Raw genomic sequence first — 21,348 nt, forward strand, 5'->3', positions numbered from 1 at the left:
GTAGATGTTGGTACTAGAGAAGCGACTATCGCTGTTCTCCGTAATAAGGGAGTTAGTTCCCCACCAAATCGCGCCCTCTCGCTCGCTCTCTTTCTTCCTTCCCCTCTCCCTCTCACTACTTCCCCAAGTTCAGCGACAACATTATAGCCGCTCCCTTGCCTTCTTACCTTCGTTTCGTTTCCATTGATATTTCTGATCTTATTTGGGCGTACGGTGCGTTCTTCGCCACACCCGGAAATCCCGTGTCTGGGCGCACTTGGAGTCTGCCTGGTGCCCGAGTCTCTGCGCGAATTGCCTCTGCAATGTGTCCTCCTAGAATCGTCTAATTCAGCTCTACCAGTGCTACGACAGCTTCTTTGCCCCATTTGGGCTTCTTATACAGTTCTACATTTTCCTCACCGTCTTCCTTTCCCCTGCGTCATCGAGCAGTGATCCGTCATGCCATCCATCCTCAGTGACGCCGACAAGGAGACAGTCAAACGGAATGTCCCCAAGCCATCGAACAAAATCCATGCTGTAGCAGTCGCGCGACTGTATGTCGCCCATCCGGACCCTCAGAGATGGGTCTATACGGGTTTGCAGGGTGCTGCGGTGCTTGCGAATGATCTCGTCGGGCGTACCTTTTGGCTGAAGATGGTTGATGTCTCGGTAAGCGCCTACTGCTATGTTCCCTTATAAAAATCGCTAACTATGCGCTTCTCTTCTGTATTGTAGCCTGCCGGAAGAGGCGTTATTTGGGACCAAGAGATATACGACAATTTCCATTACAACCAAGATCGGACATTCTTCCATACGTTCGAGCTCGAAGACTGCCCAGCCGGTCTATCGTTCGCCGATGAGAAAGAGGCCAAAACGTTCATCAAGAAGTTCCACGAGCGCGAGAAGAATGCCAGCAAAGAGACCAGACAGACGCCCTTTGCCTCGACTCGTGGTCAAGGTCCTGCTCCTCTGGTGAACGGCAAAGGCGGCGTGGGACGCTCGATATTCGGTAGCTTGCTAGGCCACCGGTCATCATCAGTCCCAAGCGGACCTCCTCCCCCAGCTCCTGCAGGAACCTCTGCGCCTTCAATCCAGGTCGCTCCTCCTCCACCTCCTCCATCGGCCGGTCCGTCACGCAAAGAACTGCCTTTCGACACTAGCGACCCGTCTTGGAAGGGCCTTCTGGATGAACTGATGCAGATGGGAATTACCGAAGACCAGATTGCTGAGAATTCGGACTTCATTAAGGCGTATATCGACCAGAAGCAGGCTGCAGAGGATGAAAATCAAAAGAAAGGAAAGGCTCCGCCTCCGCCACCTCCATCCGCACCTCCTGCCCCCAAGGTCAGCCCCCAAAGCACTGGCAACAGCTCAGGTAGTCGACGAGGTGCTCCTCCGCCGCCGCCGCCGTCTCGAAGGACTCGCCCTGACGCGCAGGAGGACGGTGCGTCAGCCTCACCGCGCGAACCGTCACCACCCAGACCCAAGTTCCGAGCACCGCCGCCAATTGCAGATGCTGGCAAATTTTCCCAAGATATTAGCCCAGCACCTGGAACGCGTTCACGAGCAAGCTCTGGAGCGAACCTTGGACCCCCTCCTCCTCCACGGCCTCCCAAGACGCCAATGGAGGACAGCGCTCCTCGATTTGGAGTCCCTCCTCCCTTTCAAGGAGAGCGCAAGGTGTCAGCACCACCGGCACCTCCCAGTCGAAGTCCGGCACCTCCAGGGCCTCCGCCGCCTCCACCTCGTACAACAAGCCCTGCGGCGCAACCACCCCTTCCTCCTAAGGTCCCTCATGGACCACCCCCTACGCCAGCCAGAAATCCAGTTCCGCCTCCTCCCCCGACCAGAAGTCCAGTATCACCTCCGCCTCCACCTCTTCCTACTGCTTCTCGGCCCACTCCTCCTACGGCTGCTGCACCACCAGCTCCTCCACCTCCGCCTCCTGTTACAAACACCCCACCGCCGCCTCCACCCTCCACGAGCGGTCTCCCTCCACGCCCTCCACCTCCGCCAGTGAACACTGCCCCCCCTCCTCCTCCCCCCCCACCGCCGGTAAGCACTGGTCCACCTCCTCCGCCGCCGGCACCGCCAGTGCCCCCAGCGAATACTGGCCCACCAGCTCCTCCACCTCCGCCGCCGCCGGCACCGGGTGCTGGCGCTCCCCCGCCGCCTCCACCACCACCAGGTGCTGCTGCTCCTCCACCACCTCCCCCTGCTGCCGGCGCTCCACCGTTGCCCAAACCCACTGGTGGAAGGGATGATCTTTTGGCTTCCATTAGAGCTACAGGAGGAAAGGGTGGTGGAGGTTTACGGAAGGTCAGCGATTCAGAGAAGAAAGACCGGAGTGCGGCTCTTGTGCCTGGAGGCGCTAATGAGTCGTCATCTGGAACTCCAAGCGGTGGCGGTGCTCCTCAAGGAGGTTTGGCAGGTGCCTTGCAAGATGCACTGGCAAAGCGAAAGCAGAAGGTTAGCGGCAGTGGTAAGTGTTTTTTTTTTTTTTTTTTCCCTATTTGTTGCCTTATATCACATATTCTAATTGCATATCGCAGATGATGAGAAGGACGACGATGACGATTGGTAAGTTATCGCTTGCCTTGGCCACTGTCATCGTATCTTTATTCGTCGTCATATGGTTATTGGGTGGATTCATGGACTTTTGTATTATGGGGAAACCTTGCATAGTGAGTATGGGTTTCTCTCAACGATGGTTCACGAATCCGTCAAAAGCTTTTGTTTCAAGGCATCCATTCAGTAGGCGAATAGAACAGGTCTTTGCGCATCGGATTTGTGTCGATGCAAATACAAATGAACGGCTTACAGAGAGGCATTCGATTATTTGTCGGGAGTAGAGTCATGGCTGTAGTTCTGGAATACATGTTACCTGTTACCGTTTTTGGAATACTCGGATCAACTTTGAGCCGCCCGCCGCGCGACTCCGATGGAAAAAAAGACGAGCCGGCTTGGTTTTCGTGACAGCGCCGACAAGAACAGACGATATCAATTCGTTGGTCAAAATAAAAGACAGCATCAACTAACGGCTGCTGGGCGTGCGGCACAATTAGGAAAGGCAGATATGCTGTCTCCCTCGCCGTTGAAGCCCTCCGCTCCATCAGCGTCACTCCTCCGATTTCTGCGCTCTCAATCCGATTATTTCACAGCCAATCCGTCAACATGCCTCCGTTCTACAACATGTTCCAAAGGGCGACCATCGGGCGCCCTGTCGCTCCGGAGAATATCAAATTGGACAGGCCTTGATCCTGCGCCATGCAGGGCAACAGTCGAAGCGAACCTTTTCGCCATCCCGAACCTCTCAACCAAAAAAAATACTCCTCCGCGGGGTCGATGCGCACTCGGCAAAGAAGAACCTGTCCAACTATCACTTTCGCCTCTTAACCCTTTTCCTTCACGAACTGCGTCGACCAAGAGCCGTCCGCTACTGCGCAGGCTTTTCGATCTGAGGCGGAGCAAAGAATCGGACGCCAAATCTAAGGCTAGTCGCACTGGGCCTGCGCTGATTGATGACGGAACAGAATCGAATTTCAACATTGGGCGCGGATTAGTATCAAAGGCGACAAATGAATTGCGATTGCGATGCACCGAGTTTGATATAAACGGGAATGTCACGCTTGTCAACGGGGAGTTCAGAAAGAGCGAACTGATTGCGAAGGTTTGTCTACCAGGCATTTTCGGTTTATTCCAACCAATACCGCGATACAGCAATCCGCTGACCAGAATGTCGAGCGATAGTACGGTCTACTTCCCCGAGATCTTCGCAAAATCGATTCCTCAACCTTGCCGCACATCCTTGTTCGGCCGAGCGCTATCCTTATTAACCTCTTGCATCTTCGAGTTCTAATAAAAGCTGACCGGGTTCTTGTGTTTGACGCCTACGGATCGACAGACTCTTACATGCAATCGTTGTTCGTGTACGATTTGGAGGGAAAGCTTCGACAGAAGCAGGCCCAAAGCGCCGGTGCCCTACCCTACGAGTTCCGCGCTCTGGAAGCGGTATTGATCAGCGTTACCGCCGGGTTGGAAGAAGAGTTCAACGGTGTTAGAGATCCGGTTGTGCGCGTTCTTCGAGCCTTGGAAGAGGATATTGATCGGGACAAGCTGCGACACCTTCTGATCTATTCCAAGAGGCTTGGTACTTTCGAGCAGAAAGCAAGACTGGTCCGAGATGCAATTGATGATCTTCTGGAGGCAGACGATGATTTGACTGCCATGTATTTGACTGAAAGATCCCAGGGGACGCAGCGAACAGACGATGATCACCAAGAAGTTGAGATGTTGCTCGAGTCATACCACAAGGTCTGTGATGAAATTGTCCAGGCTAGCGGCAACTTGGTGACTGGTATCCGGAACACTGAGGAAGTGTAAGTTTGATTCATGCCAAACTAAGCGCATATAGAGTCTAACCCGATAACAGTGTCAAAGCGATTCTCGACGCAAACCGCAACTCTCTCATGCTTCTCGATCTCAAGTTCAGCATTGGTACCCTCGGTCTGGCCACCGGAACACTCTACGCCGGTCTCTATGGAATGAACTTGAAGAACTTTATCGAAGAGTCTGACTACGGTTTTGGCGGTGTCTCTGTCACCTGCTTCGCGATCACCGCAGTCGTCTGCGTTTACGGACTCCACAAGCTCCGCAAACTCCAACGCGTCCGGATGTGGGGTGAATCCGGCGCTGGGGGAGCCCCTATCGCACCCCTCGCCAGCAATGTCGGCCACAGGTCCAACTGGCGGGCAGATTCGATTGAACCTGTCTGGGGCAGTTACCCCGGTGAAGGACGGGTTGAGAGGATCAAGCGTCTTAAGGAAGGCGCTGCTGCGACAGCTGCTAAATCAGCTGCGTCCGATGCGACAGCAACCAAGGCATCTGATCTCATGAATAAGATGGAATACACGAGACGTGTTCGCAAAGATGCCTCGGCGCAGGGGTCGGCAGAGCATTATCCCTCTCGTGGCAGCGATCACAAAGATTCCTCTTCTTGAGAGGTTATCTACTTCCTCTTTTTACCTTTGTGATATCACCATACCAATATTGCAGCATCCAAGGAATTGCCCGTTATGAACCCGGGCGAATTGTCTTGACAAAAGCTACATACCTTTGCTTTCCTCATTTGTTTCTTGTTTGGAGTCACTCGAATATAGAAGGCGTTAGATTCGGGGTTTTTGAATATGATCGGTGAGTGGGGGTAGCATGGCATCTAGCATTGTCGTTATAATCTTTTCTCACTTGCGAGTCGTGCTGTCTTCATGACTGTATGATTAGAGCTCCCAACTCCTTCATTGAGTTGCACTTTGAATCCTTTGAGGGATCCAAAGCAACAGAGAATGTGGCCCGGCCTGGCCTGACCTGGTTTGACCTCGTTTCCTGGTGGATCCATGTTAATGTATCTCCCTTGGCCGTGTATGCATGTATGTACTTATACGAAACAATATCATGGTTTATCTTAAGACTACCTTCGCTAGACTCTTTGCCTTATGGGCGACTATCATTATTCACAGATTCCTCTCTATCATATGACTTAGCGCCGGTTTTTTTCCACTCTTTTATTCTATCTCACTATCCAGGCACTATTTCAAGTCATTCCATCAATTATCATGAGAATAATTCAGTCAGACGAACCCAAGCCACTGTCCGGCCTAAAGCCGCGCAGGAGAAGAGGCGCACACGAACAGATTACGAGGCTTGGAAGAACAAGTTTGGGAACTTAGGCGCTATTATGCAGAGGACATCCGCAACCGTGGCAAACAAAGTTTGATGTTTCGTAACCCATTGCAGCATCCAGACACTTCTGTAGGGCTCCGATGCCGTATGTCAGATGGTCTGCAGAAAAATGTAAGACACTCGGCATCATATATCAGAACAGTTTTATGCTTACACTTGGCAGCCTGAGGTAGCTCTGAGTATAACTCATCGCTCCTATCCCAAATCATGTTTAATTCATGTGCAGTACACTCAACTTGCAAACCGGTGGAACTCAAGCGATAGTGACAAGAAAGCAAAAGGCCGGCAAGCTGAGCATAACAGCAGTACTATGGAGTCGATTCCTGTATCTAGTAGAGGAACATCGGAGGATATCGCGCAAATCCCATAATTCCACCCCGCATTTCGGTGTCATAGCAGCAGCAGCAGCAGCAGGGAAAATCGCTCAACCGGGAATTCCCGGAGTACGTGTGTATTCTGTATGGCACTGTCATCAATGCCGTTGACTCTGTCCCCGGCCGCTGTGGATGCCCTTAGCCCGCTCCTTCCAAATCTTGGCCGCTTCTTGCACGCCTCCTTCTCGGGCACATTCCCGCCGGACAACTTCCTCAATCAGTGTGAGAATCTCATCCCCGGAGTCTGCATCCACGTTCGTATCGGGATGGCCGGTTTGCACGGCAGACTTGTTCTTCTTACTGTTCCACTCTGAAGTTACTCGTTGCCGGCCTCCAATGACGGCCATGTTCCTCGTACTCGGGATCCGCAGCATGGTCTTTTCCACGTCGTACCCGATCTCTTCGGCAACACTCATAGTCTTTGCAGTAAGACAGCCGTACATTGACTTGTTTGCTCCGGCATCGGTCTGAGCATCGAGCTTGGCGGCCCGAAGCGCTTTTAGGTCTCCGGTGGCCGGCTGTGGGTTTTGCTCGGCTTCATGTGCCTTGTTTTCCTCCTCTTCATCAAACTTTCCGTCCTTTGGCGGAGGATAGCGATAACGCGCACCAGATAGTGCGTGTGAGCAGCATGGAATCGCCATAAATGGCAGTGGTGATTCTGGATTAGCAAGAGCAGCCATCAACGGAGTCCAGACGGTAAGTTCATCGGCATGGTTGGACATGATGAAGGTATCTTTCGGGAAAATGCCGGAGTGTGTCTTTGCACCCACATCAAGCGCGTCCGTGCTTGCTCCCGGACCATTGAGAATATCCGCAAAAGGCTTTGGGATATAGACCTCCTCGCTTAGCCGCTCTTGCACCGTCTCCGGGAAGATTTTCCATGTCTTTCGGCAACGAGCATCAAAGCCCCAACCCTGGTAGCCTTCGATTAAGAGCACGTAGACAAGCACGCCGTTCCCACACGCAACGTCCACAAAGCCTGGGAAGTTTCGATCGTGGCCGTCCTTTCCTCTCTCCTCCGCAGGAACCACGCCGTACATACTCCTCCATAGCTCAATGAGAAATGCACTGATCGATAAATCCTCAAAAACATGCTTTGAAGGCTGTGTATCCTCTACCCAGTTCTGACACAGCCACGAGGCATACTTCTGCTTCAACCGCGAGTATGTGTCCTGAACCAGATGTCGCGGGAGCACATTATCCTTGGTTGGCTTGTAGTTACCACCTTCAGGCATCATGGTAGAGATATCTGAGCCCCGAGCCAGTCGAATCTGGGTGTTGAGCAGTGCATGCAGTGTGCGCTCGAGACGGTTTTGAATCGGCTCATCGGGGTAAAGCATAAAATGCAACGACAACTGTCCTGCCCCACCCTCCTCCTCTTCCGAAGACGTAGCTCTGGGCTTGTAGTAATCATACAACAATGCCCAGGACTGCAGAAGCGGATGATAAAAAGGCAGCTCCTCCTTGGACGCTATATGCGGCGAATAAACAACAAGCAGACGTCGATAGCCACCATAAACTGACCCGTAAAAATGACAAGTCTGCTCCAAGGGCCGATCCAATTGTGGTTTCCTAGGAATCAGCCTCCTAACCACCGTCCGACTCAGCTCGAATCCCGCAATGTCTCTCGCAGGAATCGGCTGCACGTCGTCTTCATCAGCAACATCAGCGTCTCCCGATAAAGCAACCTTGCCAGTAGAATCAGCAAACAATCTCTCCCTCTCTGCAGGCGTCCTCAAAACACCCAAGCTATCATGAAGGATATCAGCCCGGAACAAATGGCTCGACATCCGGTTCGGATTCGCCAGCAGGTACAGCGTTAGGTTATCGATCACCTTTGGCGTGAATAACAGATTGCCCTCTAGCAGATCTGGCGAGGTGCTCCATTTTTCTTCTTCAATGCCCTTAAAGATGTGGAGAGGTGAGGGCTCAAGGGTCTCTGAAAGTGGCTTCCCGGTGAGTTTGGATTGGTCGCGGGGGGCTTGTTTGACTCGGACCATAATCGTTGTATTGTGAGCTTGGCAGGTCCTGTTCCCCTTTTAAATAGCTGAAGCGAGTCACAAAGTGCAGTTAGTTATCTAGAGAGTAGTAGTAGCAGATTCGATCTCTTCACAAGATTGATAACCACGTGACTGTTAATAGCCTGAGGCATCATAAAACTGAAGTTGGATTCAAGTATGTGGTGGTAACTTTGCAACTGATAGCTGATATCCTATTTAGTCCAGTTAATAAGATTCACAGTACCTAGCCCTTGTAGAAGAGGTTACCAGAGGAGATCCCCAATCCCTGGTCGAGCAAAGCAAGTATCGAACCCCAATGACGTTATCCGTTCTGCTCACCCCGCAGCAGGTACAAGTACAGTTCCAAATTCCAATTACCTCGTAGAGAAACTATTATACCTTCTTATACTATAGAGAGCCCCTCTTTAATTACCGGACTATAAATAAAGAGAGAAAAAAATGCCAGCCCCTCGCTGCTTCATCATCCGCCACGGCGAAACCGAATGGTCCCTCAATGGCCGACACACGGGCATCAGTGACCTCCCGCTCACAGCCAATGGTGAGAAACGTGTCGCGGCAACTGGCAAGGCTCTCGTTGGTGATGACAGGTTGATTGTGCCAAAGAAGTTATCTCATGTGTATGGACAGTCCTTCCTTTACTCTTTATTAATTTAACGGGGTATGGATGTTAACGGGATGATAGTTACGTCTCCCCCCGCACCCGTGCACAACGAACACTCGAATTACTAGAGATTGGATGCAAAGAGAGACTCCCTTGGAAAGAGAGCCGGAAGGCCGAGGAAGACGAACCGATTCGGACAGAAGCCAAGGTGGTCATCACTGAGGCCGTTCGCGAATGGGACTATGGTGATTACGAAGGTTTCACGAGCAAACAGATCAAGGAGCAGCGGGCGAAGAATGGGGAGGAGCCGTGGGATATTTGGAAGCAGGGATGTCCCGGTGGAGAGTGAGTCAATTCAACAACCTCAGATTATTCAGGCTGGGTTGCAAAAGCAGTTAAGTTAACTAAAACAGAACCCCCGAAGACGTCGTCCGTCGTCTCGACGCAGTCATCGCAGACATCAGAGAAAACCACCACCGCAAATGTTTCGAAGACCCCAATGCCTCCGGAGACGTCCTTATCGTCGCACATGGCCATATCCTCCGCGCCTTTGCCATGCGCTGGACCGGGAAGCCATTGGCTGAGACATCGCTCATTCTGGAAGCCGGTGGTGTTGGTACTCTTAGGTATGATGGGTCCAAGAAATTTTGTACCGTGAATGGTGCTGACAAAATTCAGTTACGAGCATCATAACATCGACGAGCCGGCGATTATTCTCGGAGGAGGGTTCGTGGTAGACTAATCGTATCACGCGGGAGCAAATGAAAGGAACCTATGCGGGAATCTTAATTAGTTAGATGATGCCCCATACATACATAATGGATTGAACACCACATAACCCCCATTAGTAAAATAACCAACTCACCGTAAAAACTCCTACAATGCGAAACAAAATCACGACTCGGACTCCTCCTTAATCCGCCTCTCGCCCTCCCCTTGACTCTCCTCCTTAAAAACCCCCTCCTCCCCCAGCACCTTGGCAGACCCCATAAACAACCCCCCAACATACCCGCCCAAAAACCGCATGTCCTCCGCCTGTACCGCCGTCATTCGCAACAGATTCTCCGTATCTGCGAGGTGCGCATTTAGTTGTGCCAATTGCGAGTGGAGGTGGGTGTATTGGCGCGATTTGGTCGTTGATGTAGACGAGGCACTGGTGGATGCTGAGGCGGAGGTTGAGGTGGGGAGGATGGAGGGACGGAAGGAAGCTTGGGAGGGGTTGTGGTAGTGCGAAGGCATTTTGTCGAGTTTAAGAGACACTTCTCTGTTCTGCGCTGACTATTGTCTTCCGGAGATGTGTTGTTTTGTTGTGGTCGTTGGTTGTCGGGGATAATAGATTTCCATTGTAGGATTACATAAGCTACCTAGAAACCCTACAGATACACATCTCGAGAATTTATACTTGCATCAGATTAAACAAATTACAGCGGCTGTTGCAGACTTCTGTCATTATTTCCCTCTTATGATAATGCGAGCCCAGTCAAATCGTAGTCAATTAAATAAATGGAGTCCTTTCTCCTTTTATGCGCCAGAAACCACAGACCATGAAAGAAAACTAGAGATCACCCAGCCATCGGATATTTTCACCTCACAGAACATTGAAACGCGCATGGGATAGTAATGAAAGAGAAAAGACAAAGAAAAAGCATCCATGTCACAGTAAAAACAGAGAGATTCGGCAAAGAAAACATATACGGGCCCACGAAAAAAACATTCCCACGCAGGTAGTGTACAATCTGGCAAATGAGATGCATGATTGGCAACGAGAAAAAGCATCGATGCCAATGATCGGTGGTATAGTTGTAGAAGATCGAAAAGAAAAGGAGTAGTTCCCAGGCCGAGTGTTCGTGTTCTCGGCCTCATTAGGATAAACAATGCAGATATAGGAGATGAACGAAAAGGAAAAGAAATGAATGGACAAAAACACATACACACGCCCGACCCGACCACTCCAAGGCAAAATGAGAACAAAGCAAAAAAGAAATGACCCCCATGTCCCTTATGTATATGTCGAACAAACAAATAGAGGCGAACAAAACAGAATTAGTAAAATTGCTTCTCTTTTTCTTTGTCGTGTCCGTTTTTTCCCTCGCACTTGCTCAATGCCCATACTCTCGTTTATATGGAAGTAAGACAGGAAAGAATCTATGGCAAACAGACGGGGAATGTAATTTATAAACGGCGAGGTAAGGAAACGGTGTTGAAAAGGCTATGGGTTCGAGTTCGTCTCGACAGAGATATCAAGAATCAACCATGAGCGTGGCAAGGAAGAAACGGCGATCTCGTCTATCGCACCGGCGTCGTGGCTTGCTGAGCACCAAGGCTGATCTGGCTGCTGTGGGCCGAGTTCTCGGACTCCAGGTTCGCACTGGCCGCACTATCACCACTCTTCGCGCTGGCGCTCGCACTTCCGGTCAGACTTCTATGTTTTGGAGCACGCTTGGCGGGAAATTGGTTGTTGCTCACCCCATAATGTTGCTCAACTTGCTGCGGTCCTACCGCGTTACCATGCCCCGGAGGATGCTTGGGAACCGGTGCTCGCACGACGGGAGGAGAGGGATTACCGCCGTGGGAATGACCAGGAGGGCCGAGGTTCTGTGGATCTTGAGCGGTCATCGGTCGGCCCATCCGGGGCCCGGGCCCGGGGGGACCACCCTGAGGTGTAGCGGGGGAATGGCTGTTGCGGCGACTTGTGGGATACGGGTGCGGGGGGAAATCGCCCATTCGACTGGTCGTCATAGAATTGGCACGCGAATCCGCCTGCATCTGATTCCGGTCGACGGCACCATACCTGTTGGACGAGTAGCTCATCATGGGGTTATCGAAAAGGGAGTCATGCAGGCCAGGGATTTCCTGCATGATGCGTTCGCTCGCGCGCTTCCGACCGCCACCAAAATACCGGCTAAATGAGGAAGCAGGTCTGCTGTTGCTGCTGTTGTTAAGACTCAACTCCGGGTTCTTGCGGAACTGGCTTGCAGACGGCATTCTGCGATTCTTCCGTGAAGTCAGGCTCATCATATCGACACTGTCGGGATCGACCTGGGGAATGCCAAGAGTATCCATGGGGTCGAAATAGTCATCCTCGTCCTCCTCGTCAAGAGCGGGCCGAGACGGTCCCCGTCTACGGCCACCACCACCACCACCACGGCGCATGCTCATCTCCTGTTCTCGGACCTGCAGCTCACGCTGGCGAAGTGCCAGTTCGCGTTCCCGCAGGGCCAGTTCCGCTGCGGAAGCAGAGGGTGGAGGACCAGCAGACATGTCGCCATTCTGCATGGGTTGTGGTAACGCGCCGCCTTCAGCATCATCGTACAGAACCAGGTGACTGAACTCCTCTAGGCCTTCCACCGACGTGTCACGGGGAATTCGGCCAGCAGGAGGTGCCTGAGGCGGAGGATGGGCACCTGGTGGTCTCATCATACCTCGCCTAGGAGGTGGCATCATTATACCAGAAGCGGTTCGGGCAGGGCCTGGGCGCATAGGACCATTCATCGGTCCTCTCTGCGGCGGCGGAGCGGACGACATGCGTGGAGGTGGCCCCGGCGTAGCCACAGGTGGCGGCGAGTTCTTCGTCGGCGGTTTACTCGTGTTGGCCGCGTTGATGTGGTGAAGCATGGCGTAGAGAGCTTCAATACGAGGCACCTTGATATCCGACTCCATAGCCAGCTTAATGGGGGAACCCAAGAACGTCTCAACTTCCATGGGGCGCCGCGCTTGGAAGTCCTGGTACATGGTGCTGGGCGCTTCGACTGCAGTCATCTTGTCAATAGTGGACTGACAGAAATCAGCCGGGAACTCGCAGCCATGGGCTCGGGCAAGATCAAGCAGCTCGTCAATTATGCCTGAAATTAATTGGCGAACACCGACTTTTTCGAGCAATTGCGCGTAATTGGAGGTTTCAAAAAGAACGCTTGCAGGTTGGAAAGCAATTGGACTGCCAGCAGATGTTAGTTGAGAGCAAAACAGAGATAGGAATAGCTAATGGCACATACCCAATCATGCGTTCAAACTGCTCTTGCCTGATATTATCCGAGACCTTGCAGTCCACCCCACCTGAAGACAATGTCATGGCCAATGCGGACGCCATATCATTCTGTATCGATGAGGGAATGTTGGATTGTTTGCTGGTTGCACCGACCCAGATTTTGGAGCTGCTGAGGTGTTCAAACTCGCTGGCACCGATTTGCGAGATCTCAACGCCGGAAACGAGCGACAAGATCACGTTTGTTGGGAAGCGCTGCTCGAGATGGGACTCGACACCAATGGAGTTTGTGGTGTTCACGAGGATGCAGGTGTGTTGAGGAGTGACGACCGACTCGATGACGGCGGCCAGGTCGTACACGTCAGGCAAGGCCTTGACGCACAGAATGACATAGTCGTACGCATTTTCTCGGGAAGATGCTTCTTCTGGGGCACGGACGACTGCAGAGTAGGAAGACAGATTAGTATCTGCACTGATGTCTGTGTTCTTTTTCTGGGGGAGGAGCGAGGAGAGGACGTACCATGACGAGGTTTAAAGCGCTCATTCCCGAATGCTTTCGATCTATTTTAGATAGAATTGTGTCAATAGTCCAATCAAGAAGCAAAAAAAGAGTCGAATGAAACGTACTTGAATGAAACGCCATATTGCGATACGGGGTCGAAGTTGGATTTCCAGACAAGGGTCACATCGCAAGAGGTGGTCGCTTGCAATCTCCAGGAGATGAAGGCCGAGATAGCATTGCTACCGACTAAACACCATCGAGTCAGTGGTCTAGACGTTTTCTTTTTTTTTTCTCTCTCTTTTGTTTGCAGAAATGGACACGATGAATGATTCAGAGGTCCAGGAGGAATTGGAACCGTGCGTTTTGCATGGCACAAAAAACAAAGGTGATGGTGTAGATCGAGCACAAACAAACCTGATAAGATGCGCAGCCGCGGCGAAGGAGCCATTGTTCACAGGCACCAAAACGAATTGTATTGAAACCGCCAGTCCCGATATTCGACGTTAAAAAGGATGAAGACCGCAAACGATGGGTTGGTTGACCGATCGTGACGGAGAGTAGAGGATCGATCGGGGAGAGCACGAAAGACGGCGTTGTCCACCGAGGCGCGACTGACGCTGCCTTCTCAGGTACAACACGCGAAACCGGTCTTTTTTCCGAGTCGAAAGACGGTTGATTGTTTTGAAAGGAAACAGCGATGGACTGCGTGTAATTAGAAGAAAATTAAGGAAAAAAAAAAAAAAAAAAAAGAGAGAGAGAGAGATAGAGAGAAAAAGAGAGAGAATGAGGGGAGGAGGGAAAAGGGACAAACGAAGGGCAGGAGAAGGAAGGAAGGGAAGGTTAGAGAGTCGAGACTGCCAAAGGAGAGAGACAGAGCAAAGATACAGAGGGATTGAGAAACCGCAAAGGGAGAAAGGAAAAAAGAGGAAAGAGTAGAAAGAGGGAAGGAAGAGGGAAGGTTTTTTTTTTTCCTGCTATTTTTTTTCCCAGGATTTTTTTAGGTGGAAAACCCTCGTTTTGGGATCAGGACAACACGCTGTCTTTGGCTTATGGAGTAAAAATTCGTGCCCAAAAGCAAGCGAAAGAGTAAAACAAAAGGAAAAAGTGAAGGAAACACAGACTTTTTCTTGTGTCCGCCAACGGTGATGATATCTTTCTTGTCTCCCTGTGTCCTGCGACGAATCCGGAAAACGGGAGGCAAAAAACGAATTATCACCGCAAGCGAATGGACAATAATACGGGAAATGGAATTATTTCTCTTCTCTACACATCAAGTTATTCGTATCCGGGGTTCTTCACCTCGATGCAGCGGTTCTTGTACAGCGTGTTCGTCAGACCACGCATCTTTTTCTACAGGATACACATGACAGCAGCAAAAAAGAAAAAGCATTATTCAGAGAGAGAAAGAGAAACTTTTCGGCGGACACTGCCTATGACTATCCACCGAATCCACTCCGGAGGACCGTCCTATGTACTAGACTAGCGTCGCTAATTAGCGAGGTTAGTCTCGATCGATCCTTTGCCAATCCAACACAGACATATCATACTTGTACGGAGTGTAGAGCACTCTCTAGTGAACACACAATTGTGTCAATTGCATCAATCTACGAGTCCTGGATCTTATTTACTCGTACCTCTCGCTGAACCATGGTGCACCTCACACATACCTCCAGGGGTGAGTCAGCACTAGTCCCCTCTGGACCGGGGGTGACTATGTATCTACTCTGCAGTGGCACACCGTGCTTAAGACGAACCCGGAAATGCTCTATCCAGTGATTATTGCCCATAATATTTGCTTCTGTCTTATATGCATATTTGTACGGACCCAATCCGCCCATATAGGAATCATGGCCGTCTCGGCCTCTCCAAGGGGGTGAAGGGGGAGGCGGTGCCAGGGCAGCATACCGGAGCTATAATCAGATCACACAGTTGCAGAGATCACATACTGGGTATCTTTGATTCTTATGTTGGTTATGCAAAGATTCTCCAAGTTCTGGTTGTGTCTGAGTCCAGTCTGGTATAGATTGGCCGTGCTAAAAAAGGAGGCGAGTGGAGTATCCGTCAAAGTCTATCGATCTAGAACGAGAACGAGAATCAGGAGTGGACACTTCCATTCACAACAGACCACTGGTACTGTCCTCTGTGCCGTCTGTACTTCTACCATGTACTACAGGTACAAAATGTATGCACACCAATTCTTTGAAACACCATACTTTCATACTTCCCTCAGATTCTACTCTGTACTCTGTGTAATAATAAGAGAATCCCAATGCGGAAATCCAAGAGCCCCACTGCTTCTATTTCCAGCGAGACTCCCAAAACATGCCCCACCCACCGTCTGTGGATCCCGGCCGAGGGATCTGACCACTGAGGATCCCTTATCGGCCATTCGCCGCATCCGTCGGGTTCTGGTCCCTTTTGTTTCAGCAAATCAGAGGATCTGGACTTGTTACATGTAGTACCCGTAGCTCTGCGCGAACAATGGATTGTTACATGTCAGGAATCTGCCCTGGAGAATAACTTATCCCGGATCGGTGTACAGAGTACATTACATGCTTACATACGAAAGCGGGCATTTCAGAGAATATATATTCTGCTGGCATTCTCCGTACCTGATCACCAAAAAATAAAGTTACAGTTAGGATAATTAACACCTGCTCAGCCGCAGACTCTCCGAGCCATACAGAGCATCGCAAGCACATTGTGTAGTCACTGTCACGTGGATCGCAATCAGAGTACACTGTACACCACAGAACAAGCACAGAAGATCATCATGATCGTCCCCGCGGCCAGTGCGAACCACTCTGTCAACCCAGTCTACAAGCAAATAGAACAGTAATCACACCCGTAGAACACACCCGGAAACGGAACGATAAACACCCCCTGACATGGATTTGGCATACGAGTACTCTGATGTACTCCGCACTCCATCAAACAGTGCACTCGCAACACACTACGAGTACGGAGTAGTCCGTCTGTCAAATCAAACCCAGCCCCACCGATCAATCAAGCAAATCCGGTTTTTTCTCTCTTCGCTAATTTCCAGAACAGTAGTTCCGTCCAATCACAAAATCAATTTTTATCTCTTCTATACGGAGTACGGAGGTTGATATCCTCAATTGAGCTCTGAGCTCTCTTTCCACATGGAAAGAAGCTACCCCTGGAAGTTACTGTAAATGACGGAAGCAGAGATACTCCACATTGACGTTATCTGTACGTTTTCGGATAGCACGAGACCTTATGTCATAGAAAGACTGTGGCTTACGTGGCGCAGGTGGCAAATTTAGTTCATGTCTATCAATCCTCGTGTCGATTTCTCGAAGTTAGATTGGCTTTTGGGGAGTACACTGAAATTCAGTCTGTCTACGGAGTAAACTGGCTTTGAGTTGGCATTTCCCAAGTCGTATCTGTACCTCTTGGCCAGACTGAGACCAGCTTTGAACTGTTCTTCCGACTGGCCTAGGATTTCCCGAGATTTCTCACACTATATACGTTATAGTACTCTGAACGGAGTACAGAATAAAACCTTTCTCAGCTGCAGTTGACCGAAATAATCCCAGATCAATCAATCAGAAGATCTCCAAACTACAGTGTACAGATGCCGGATCTATCACCCGAGGTCAATATGTCGGATTGAACTACGGGAATTACATGCGAGCCAAGACTCATCGCGCTATTACAGAAGTTGATACATAACATATCCACGGCTGCCCGAATTAAACCAGGATGTATAATCGATGAACACTTATTTTTCCCCTTTCCAGATGTCTCTGTTTAACCCGTTACCGCAAATTTCACCGTGTCTCCATAAGGAAGCAAGTCAAGACACTGCCAGAGACAAAGATTGCAACCGAGCCCTCACGCCAAAAAAAAAAAATGAAATAAACGGAAATGAGCAAAAGTACAAAACGGTAAAACAAATTCAACAAGCAAGAGCATAGGAAAATAAATTAGCTGTAGGGCTTGTCCATTGACGCCTATGATCCAGCAATTTATGCCATGTAGGTGCTCGAGTCCACACCACCCTCAGGGTACTCAGGGAGGGCGACCTCGAACCGCTTTTCGATATCCTTGAGAACCTTCTCATCCTCCTCTGTGCTGACAAACGAGATCGACAGACCCTTGGTACCGAAACGACCAGCACGGCCAACGCGGTGCAAGTAAGAGTCGGCATCAGCGGGCAAGTCGTAGTTGATGGCAAGGTTGATGCGCTCAATATCAATACCACGACCGAAGACATCGGTAGCGACACAGATACGCTTGTTGAACTCCTTGAACTCCTTGTACCGTTTGATACTAAACAGATCATCAGTTTCAACCCTCCTTATATGCTGATAGGCAAACTTACCGCTCCTCCTGGCTGACGCCAGAGTGCACCGCAATACTAGGGAAGTTACACTCGACCAGAAGCTTGTTAAGCTCGTTAGCACGGAGCGTGCTCTTGACGAAGATGATGACTTGGTTAAACTCGAGGCTGTCCAAGAGTTCGTTCAGCTTGCGGTTCTTCTCCGCCTCACTGAGCTTAACGTAATACTGCTGGAGACCGTGGAGAGTGAGTTTGGTGTCGTCATCCACGTAGACCTCGAGCGGGTTCCGCATGAACTTCTTGCAAATAGGCCGAACCTCCTGCGAGAGCGTAGCGCTGAACATCATAACCTGCTTGTCAGCAGGAGTCGAACGGAAAATTTCCTGGACGTCACGGCGCATGTCTATTCGAGAAGGCAATGGTCAGCGACTGTTCATCTGAGAAGAAAGAAGACACGTACCAATCTGATCCAACATCTTGTCACATTCGTCAAGAACGAATGCCTTGACGTTGCGCAGGGAGAGCTTTTTGTCGCGGACCAAAGCATTCAGACGACCAGGAGTACCAACGACGATGTTGGGGAACGATTCCTTGTTGGAAAGAACTTCGATGTCCTTCTGGATCGGAGTACCTCCGTAGAATACCGCAGTCTTCACATCGGGAAGGTACTTGCTGAACCGAGCATACTCGTTCTTGATCTGGTATGCCAGTTCACGAGTGTGGCACATAACAAGGATGGAGCACTCCCCAGGAACAGCCTCCAACTGGTGAAGAGTCGTCAGGACGAAAACCGCGGTCTTTCCGAGACCAGACTTGGCCTGGCAGAGAACGTCGACGTTCAGAATAGCGGTCGGAATGCAGACTTGCTGGACTGTAGTAAGGCGGATGGCATGTTAGACTTGTTTTCGATGCATATACTGAGAAAGAGAAAAGCAATCCGCGTCGCAATGTCCGTCCATCCCCCGGAGTAGCCGATTCAGGAGCTAGTTGCTGCGAAAATCTCTTCGCGCAGGCAAACGAGAAAACAACAGAAGATTCCGTGTACAACGATGAAACAGCATTCACGTCAGGAGCTCTTCTGCAGTCGACATGAGGAGCCTATCGCCCAGGCACTGGTGGCAATAAAAGGAGGAACCCTAGGTTTTTCTTTCCAAAAGGAAAAGGAATTCTTAACCGTCCTCAGGCATTCTTCAACCCGTGAAAGTATCTTTCTTCTTTACAAAGAAAGCCTCGTCTCTCTCCAACAGGATCGCTGGATCAATGAGCAACAAGTAGTAGCCACATGGGGCAACACGCTATTATGCGCTTCACGGATTTCTCCTCTTCTTATCCCCTGCTGATATCCATCGAGACATCCTCATGTCGGCTGCAAGCTCGAAGACTGATTTGGCGCCTCGGGAAAGATAAGGGCAAAGATAGGGAAAGAAGCGACTAGATGTTCTTTTTCTTTCTTGTCTCCCCCGCGGAGATGGACGGACGTTGGAACATGGAGTAATGGAGAGGCTTGTGGGAGAAAAATGTTATCAACTAACCCTCCGATGGATGTTCGAAACCGCAATCGGTGATGGCACGTAGAAGTTCTCCTTTGAGCAAAAAGTCGCGGAAACCGGTCGAGTGAATACCGACGTAGCTTCCCTTCTTGTCCGGGCGGCCGCCCGTGACCGTCAAGTCGCCCTTTTTCTCTTCGGCTCCATTCGCAGCGGGAGCAGCGGTGGTCGCCGCCGCGTCAGTGGTCTGAAGCTCCTCGTCGGAGTAGTCGATGAGATCCTCCTCGTGAGACATGGTGATGGGAGGTAGTGCTGGTGGTGAGGGAAAAAGATGGGTGGCTAAAAGCTGATGTCGCGGCGCGTAATCCCTAGACAGCGAGAAGGCCTAGAGAGATAGGATATCGAAGATGAATAAAGGAAAAGGCGAAAATAAGGGAGGTAAATAAAACGCTCAGGTAAAGCAAGTATTATTCCCAACTCACTCGAGATAAATTTGAGACGGGCAAAATATGGGAGGCGAGGGAGAGGTGATGGAAATGGAGAGAAGGGCGTCGCGAGGGATGAGAAGTTCCGGGAACTGTCATGGTCATGTGATCAGCCACTCACCGCCAACTGTAGCTGAGCCGATTCGGTCATTTGCTGTGTACAAGTAATTTGTCGATACCGCGTTTTTCTTTTTCTGAGACCTTCTTCACCTCCCTTTGTCGACTCATCGCCAACAAGTCTATTCCGAATGGCAAAGGGGAAAGGAAAAAATGTCAACAGCCACTTACGGGCGAGACTGGATTACCTGCACAAAGCCGCCACCTATCTCCACTCCACAACCATAGCTTCCAAGCTGCCACAGACCCAGCAGAGCGATAACGAAAACAATGCTAGTGATGAAAAGCGCGACATCGAAAACATTTCGACCCGGACTGTGCCGCAAATTTTGAGCCCCGGTGCTACTGCTAGTGCTGTCGAGAAGGTGTCCGGTAGTGTCAGCAAAAAACAGGAACCGAATCTTAATCGCCTACCCAATCTATCCCGAGCCTATATCTCACAGCTTCGCGGAATATCGTTAAAGACACAGCTTCGGTTACCTCAGGAAGTGAAGCGGTCATTCTGTAAGCGATGTGATACTTTGCTTGTGTCTGGTGTCAGCTGCATGCAGGGGATCAGGAACGCCAGTCGCGAAGGCAAGAAGCCGTGGGCTGATGTTCGGATCGTGCGTTGCACAACATGTGGTACGGAGAAATGCTATCCTCAGGCTGGCAAGCGAAGCAAGAAGCTTGCCGAACGGAAGAAAGGAAAGGAGCAGAAGGAAAGACAAGCTGCAGAAACGTGAACTCTTCACCTTTGACTGGCTTTCTCTCAGGATCTGGCCCACTTTATGAGGTTTTTTGTGAAATCTACATATGCTCATAGAAGTATCAGCCTCGATCATGGACGTCGACTGTACTGCTCCATCGTCCGACAAAGGGCCAACTGCACAGCTTGTGTCATGGTATCTGCTTCGTCGAGGAGGATGATTTTGATTGGGCGCAGGAGTGCTTAGCAAGGTACCTGTCGGTTGCGCGAATTGTGTCCGGACGAAGCGTATACACAAGTGATGGTCGTCTGTGGTATGTCTACGTGCGAGAACCTGGATACTCTATCCAGGGCCAGGCGTCATAGGAGGGAGGCAATTCCCGGGCTGGTATCGATATCAGAATGATCGCCTAGATGCCCGACTCCAGTGCTTCTAAACGGTCTAGAAATACGACTGGAAAGCTCTTGCCTAGTCGCAGCCTACAACCGTGATCAAAGTGCCACAGAACCCCAGAGAATCAAGATAAACAAAGGCATTGGAGAAATAGCTTTAAGCAGCCGACCTAAAGCTAGCCGACCCCTCCATATATAGTTTGTCATCGTGCTGCAGAACAAATGAAATAAATACTTGACATGGCGCTCACGACATAAAACGTAATACTTCCTGAATGAGGACATGAACCAAAACATAAAATCATAGAGAGGTGCAAATGGGGGAATCACAGCGCTGCAACAACAGACAACAAAAAACCAACATCATGGAGTCGAACACATAGACCATGATTCTCGTGAAATGGAAGCAGCTGCAGAAACCTCGTATCAAAAAAAAAAAAAAAAAAACAAACAAAACCATCAGAGCCAATCATTATTCCTGAAATCATTGCTTGAGAAAACTCCGCGCTACAGCGCATCCCTGCCAAAACCTGGTGGTAGGTGTTTTCATATTCGAAAAGAAAAGAGCCGCGAGGCCGTGTCCCAATCTTTATCCAGTATTTTTCTCCAAATGTGCAGAAAGAAGTCAAAATATGTAAGGAGATTCTCCATAAGAGGTCGTTTGGCACATGGAA

General features: G+C 50.4%; 8 protein-coding genes across 8 annotated transcripts; 4 read left to right on the forward strand and 4 right to left on the reverse strand.

Annotated features, from left to right (window-relative positions):
* Positions 1 to 438: 438 nt before the first annotated feature.
* On the forward strand, positions 439 to 2,563 carry ACHE_50846S (WASP family protein; the record flags this gene model as incomplete). The annotated part of the gene is made up of 3 exons (XM_043280607.1): positions 439 to 648; positions 715 to 2,461; positions 2,532 to 2,563. 3 exons carry the CDS (start codon positions 439 to 441, stop codon positions 2,561 to 2,563), a joined length of 1,989 nt encoding a protein of 662 aa, XP_043138170.1.
* Positions 2,564 to 3,055: 492 nt separating this feature from the next.
* On the forward strand, positions 3,056 to 4,979 carry MRS2 (CorA family magnesium transporter; the record flags this gene model as incomplete). The annotated part of the gene is made up of 3 exons (XM_043280609.1): positions 3,056 to 3,649; positions 3,730 to 4,358; positions 4,412 to 4,979. The coding sequence occupies 3 exons, from the start codon at positions 3,056 to 3,058 to the stop codon at positions 4,977 to 4,979; spliced, it is 1,791 nt and encodes a 596-aa protein (XP_043138171.1).
* Positions 4,980 to 6,190: 1,211 nt separating this feature from the next.
* On the reverse strand, positions 6,191 to 8,092 carry trm44 (tRNA (uracil) methyltransferase; the record flags this gene model as incomplete). Its single annotated transcript, XM_043280610.1, has 1 exon — positions 6,191 to 8,092. The coding sequence occupies one exon, from the start codon at positions 8,090 to 8,092 to the stop codon at positions 6,191 to 6,193; it is 1,902 nt and encodes a 633-aa protein (XP_043138172.1).
* Positions 8,093 to 8,551: 459 nt separating this feature from the next.
* On the forward strand, positions 8,552 to 9,456 carry ACHE_50849S (histidine phosphatase family protein; the record flags this gene model as incomplete). The annotated part of the gene is made up of 4 exons (XM_043280611.1): positions 8,552 to 8,730; positions 8,796 to 9,059; positions 9,128 to 9,340; positions 9,393 to 9,456. The coding sequence occupies 4 exons, from the start codon at positions 8,552 to 8,554 to the stop codon at positions 9,454 to 9,456; spliced, it is 720 nt and encodes a 239-aa protein (XP_043138173.1).
* A 152-nt stretch (positions 9,457 to 9,608) lies between these two features.
* On the reverse strand, positions 9,609 to 9,953 carry ACHE_50850A (DASH complex subunit HSK3 family protein; the record flags this gene model as incomplete). Its single annotated transcript, XM_043280612.1, has 1 exon — positions 9,609 to 9,953. One exon carries the CDS (start codon positions 9,951 to 9,953, stop codon positions 9,609 to 9,611), a length of 345 nt encoding a protein of 114 aa, XP_043138174.1.
* Positions 9,954 to 11,000: 1,047 nt separating this feature from the next.
* Positions 11,001 to 13,646, reverse strand: ACHE_50851A (ketopantoate reductase family protein; the record flags this gene model as incomplete). Its single annotated transcript, XM_043280613.1, has 5 exons — positions 11,001 to 12,648; positions 12,707 to 13,136; positions 13,217 to 13,257; positions 13,324 to 13,444; positions 13,613 to 13,646. 5 exons carry the CDS (start codon positions 13,644 to 13,646, stop codon positions 11,001 to 11,003), a joined length of 2,274 nt encoding a protein of 757 aa, XP_043138175.1.
* A 3,544-nt stretch (positions 13,647 to 17,190) lies between these two features.
* Positions 17,191 to 19,286, reverse strand: SUB2 (ATP-dependent RNA helicase SUB2; the record flags this gene model as incomplete). Its single annotated transcript, XM_043280614.1, has 4 exons — positions 17,191 to 17,494; positions 17,547 to 17,907; positions 17,965 to 18,375; positions 19,037 to 19,286. 4 exons carry the CDS (start codon positions 19,284 to 19,286, stop codon positions 17,191 to 17,193), a joined length of 1,326 nt encoding a protein of 441 aa, XP_043138176.1.
* Positions 19,287 to 19,724: 438 nt separating this feature from the next.
* Positions 19,725 to 20,318, forward strand: ACHE_50853S (ribonuclease P Rpr2/Rpp21/SNM1 subunit; the record flags this gene model as incomplete). The annotated part of the gene is made up of 1 exon (XM_043280615.1): positions 19,725 to 20,318. One exon carries the CDS (start codon positions 19,725 to 19,727, stop codon positions 20,316 to 20,318), a length of 594 nt encoding a protein of 197 aa, XP_043138177.1.
* Between the last annotated feature and the right edge of the window lie 1,030 nt (positions 20,319 to 21,348).

This window comes from Aspergillus chevalieri, chromosome 5 (assembly GCF_016861735.1).
Source record: "Aspergillus chevalieri M1 DNA, chromosome 5, nearly complete sequence".
In the NCBI taxonomy this organism is placed as follows: Eukaryota; Fungi; Ascomycota; class Eurotiomycetes; order Eurotiales; family Aspergillaceae; genus Aspergillus; species Aspergillus chevalieri.